Source organism: Volvox carteri, assembly GCF_000143455.1.
Source record: "Volvox carteri f. nagariensis unplaced genomic scaffold VOLCAscaffold_58, whole genome shotgun sequence".
In the NCBI taxonomy this organism is placed as follows: domain Eukaryota; kingdom Viridiplantae; phylum Chlorophyta; class Chlorophyceae; order Chlamydomonadales; family Volvocaceae; genus Volvox; species Volvox carteri.
Window position 1 is genome coordinate 340,009 of NW_003307601.1, and position 776 is coordinate 340,784.

At 52.8% G+C, this 776-nt stretch overlaps 1 protein-coding gene across 1 annotated transcript in view; it reads right to left on the minus strand.

Moving 5' to 3' along the window:
- VOLCADRAFT_97142 (uncharacterized protein) overlaps positions 1 to 776 on the minus strand; it is a gene marked incomplete at both ends in the record, with an annotated part of 9,675 nt that overhangs the window by 6,315 nt on the left and 2,584 nt on the right. Inside the window, one exon of the mRNA XM_002956173.1 lies at positions 506 to 592. Coding sequence (XP_002956219.1) covers positions 506 to 592 — 87 coding nt within the window. The remainder of the gene's footprint in view (positions 1 to 505; positions 593 to 776) is intronic.

The window sequence follows — 776 nt, forward strand, 5'->3', positions numbered from 1 at the left end:
GGAAAGGAAGGAAGACGCGTCAGTAAACACACACACACCCACATACACACACACGAACCCCAACAACGACTACAGGAATGTGAATGGTAGAGATAAAGAAGGAAAAAGGCGGACCGGACTTAGGCGGGTCTAGGTTTCAGGAACGAACCTAGTAACGCGCGGCGAGTTATACGAAACAAGTGTGAGAAGATTAGGAAGGGGGAAAGAGGGGGGCTTGATGGGAGGAGGGAAAGCGCGGGTTTTGCGAGGGGCGCCCTGGGGATTTCCGTACGGTACGGACAGCACGTGAAAAAACACATCATACACCCATACACACACACGTAAAATGATTGGGTTTTAATTTAGATAACAATGGCGGCGGTTTTCATTTGACGAGAGGCAGGAAGAACCGCCGCAGAGACCCGACCCGACCTGTCCCTCTGTCTGTCCCTCTGTCTGTCCCTCTGTCTGTCCCTCTGTCCCTCTGTCAGTCAGTCAGTCAGTCAGTCAGTCGTATGGCGCTCACCCTTCTTCCTCCCTTGTGCCAGCCCTCAAAGAACTCCCCTGGAGTCACATTGGCCTCCACATCCCGACCCACGCCGGGAACAAAACCCTGTACGGCAGGAGGAAAGGGAGGGGGAGAGGGGTTGGGTGTTGACGACCCTCATAAGATGCAAGGGAAGCCAAATCAGTCAATACGATGCCTAGACGGTCCAAACAAAGGGGAAGAGGAAAAGCATGGTGCTGGCGATAATGGTGACGATGATGCAAAATGACGAAAAGAATTACCCAACTGC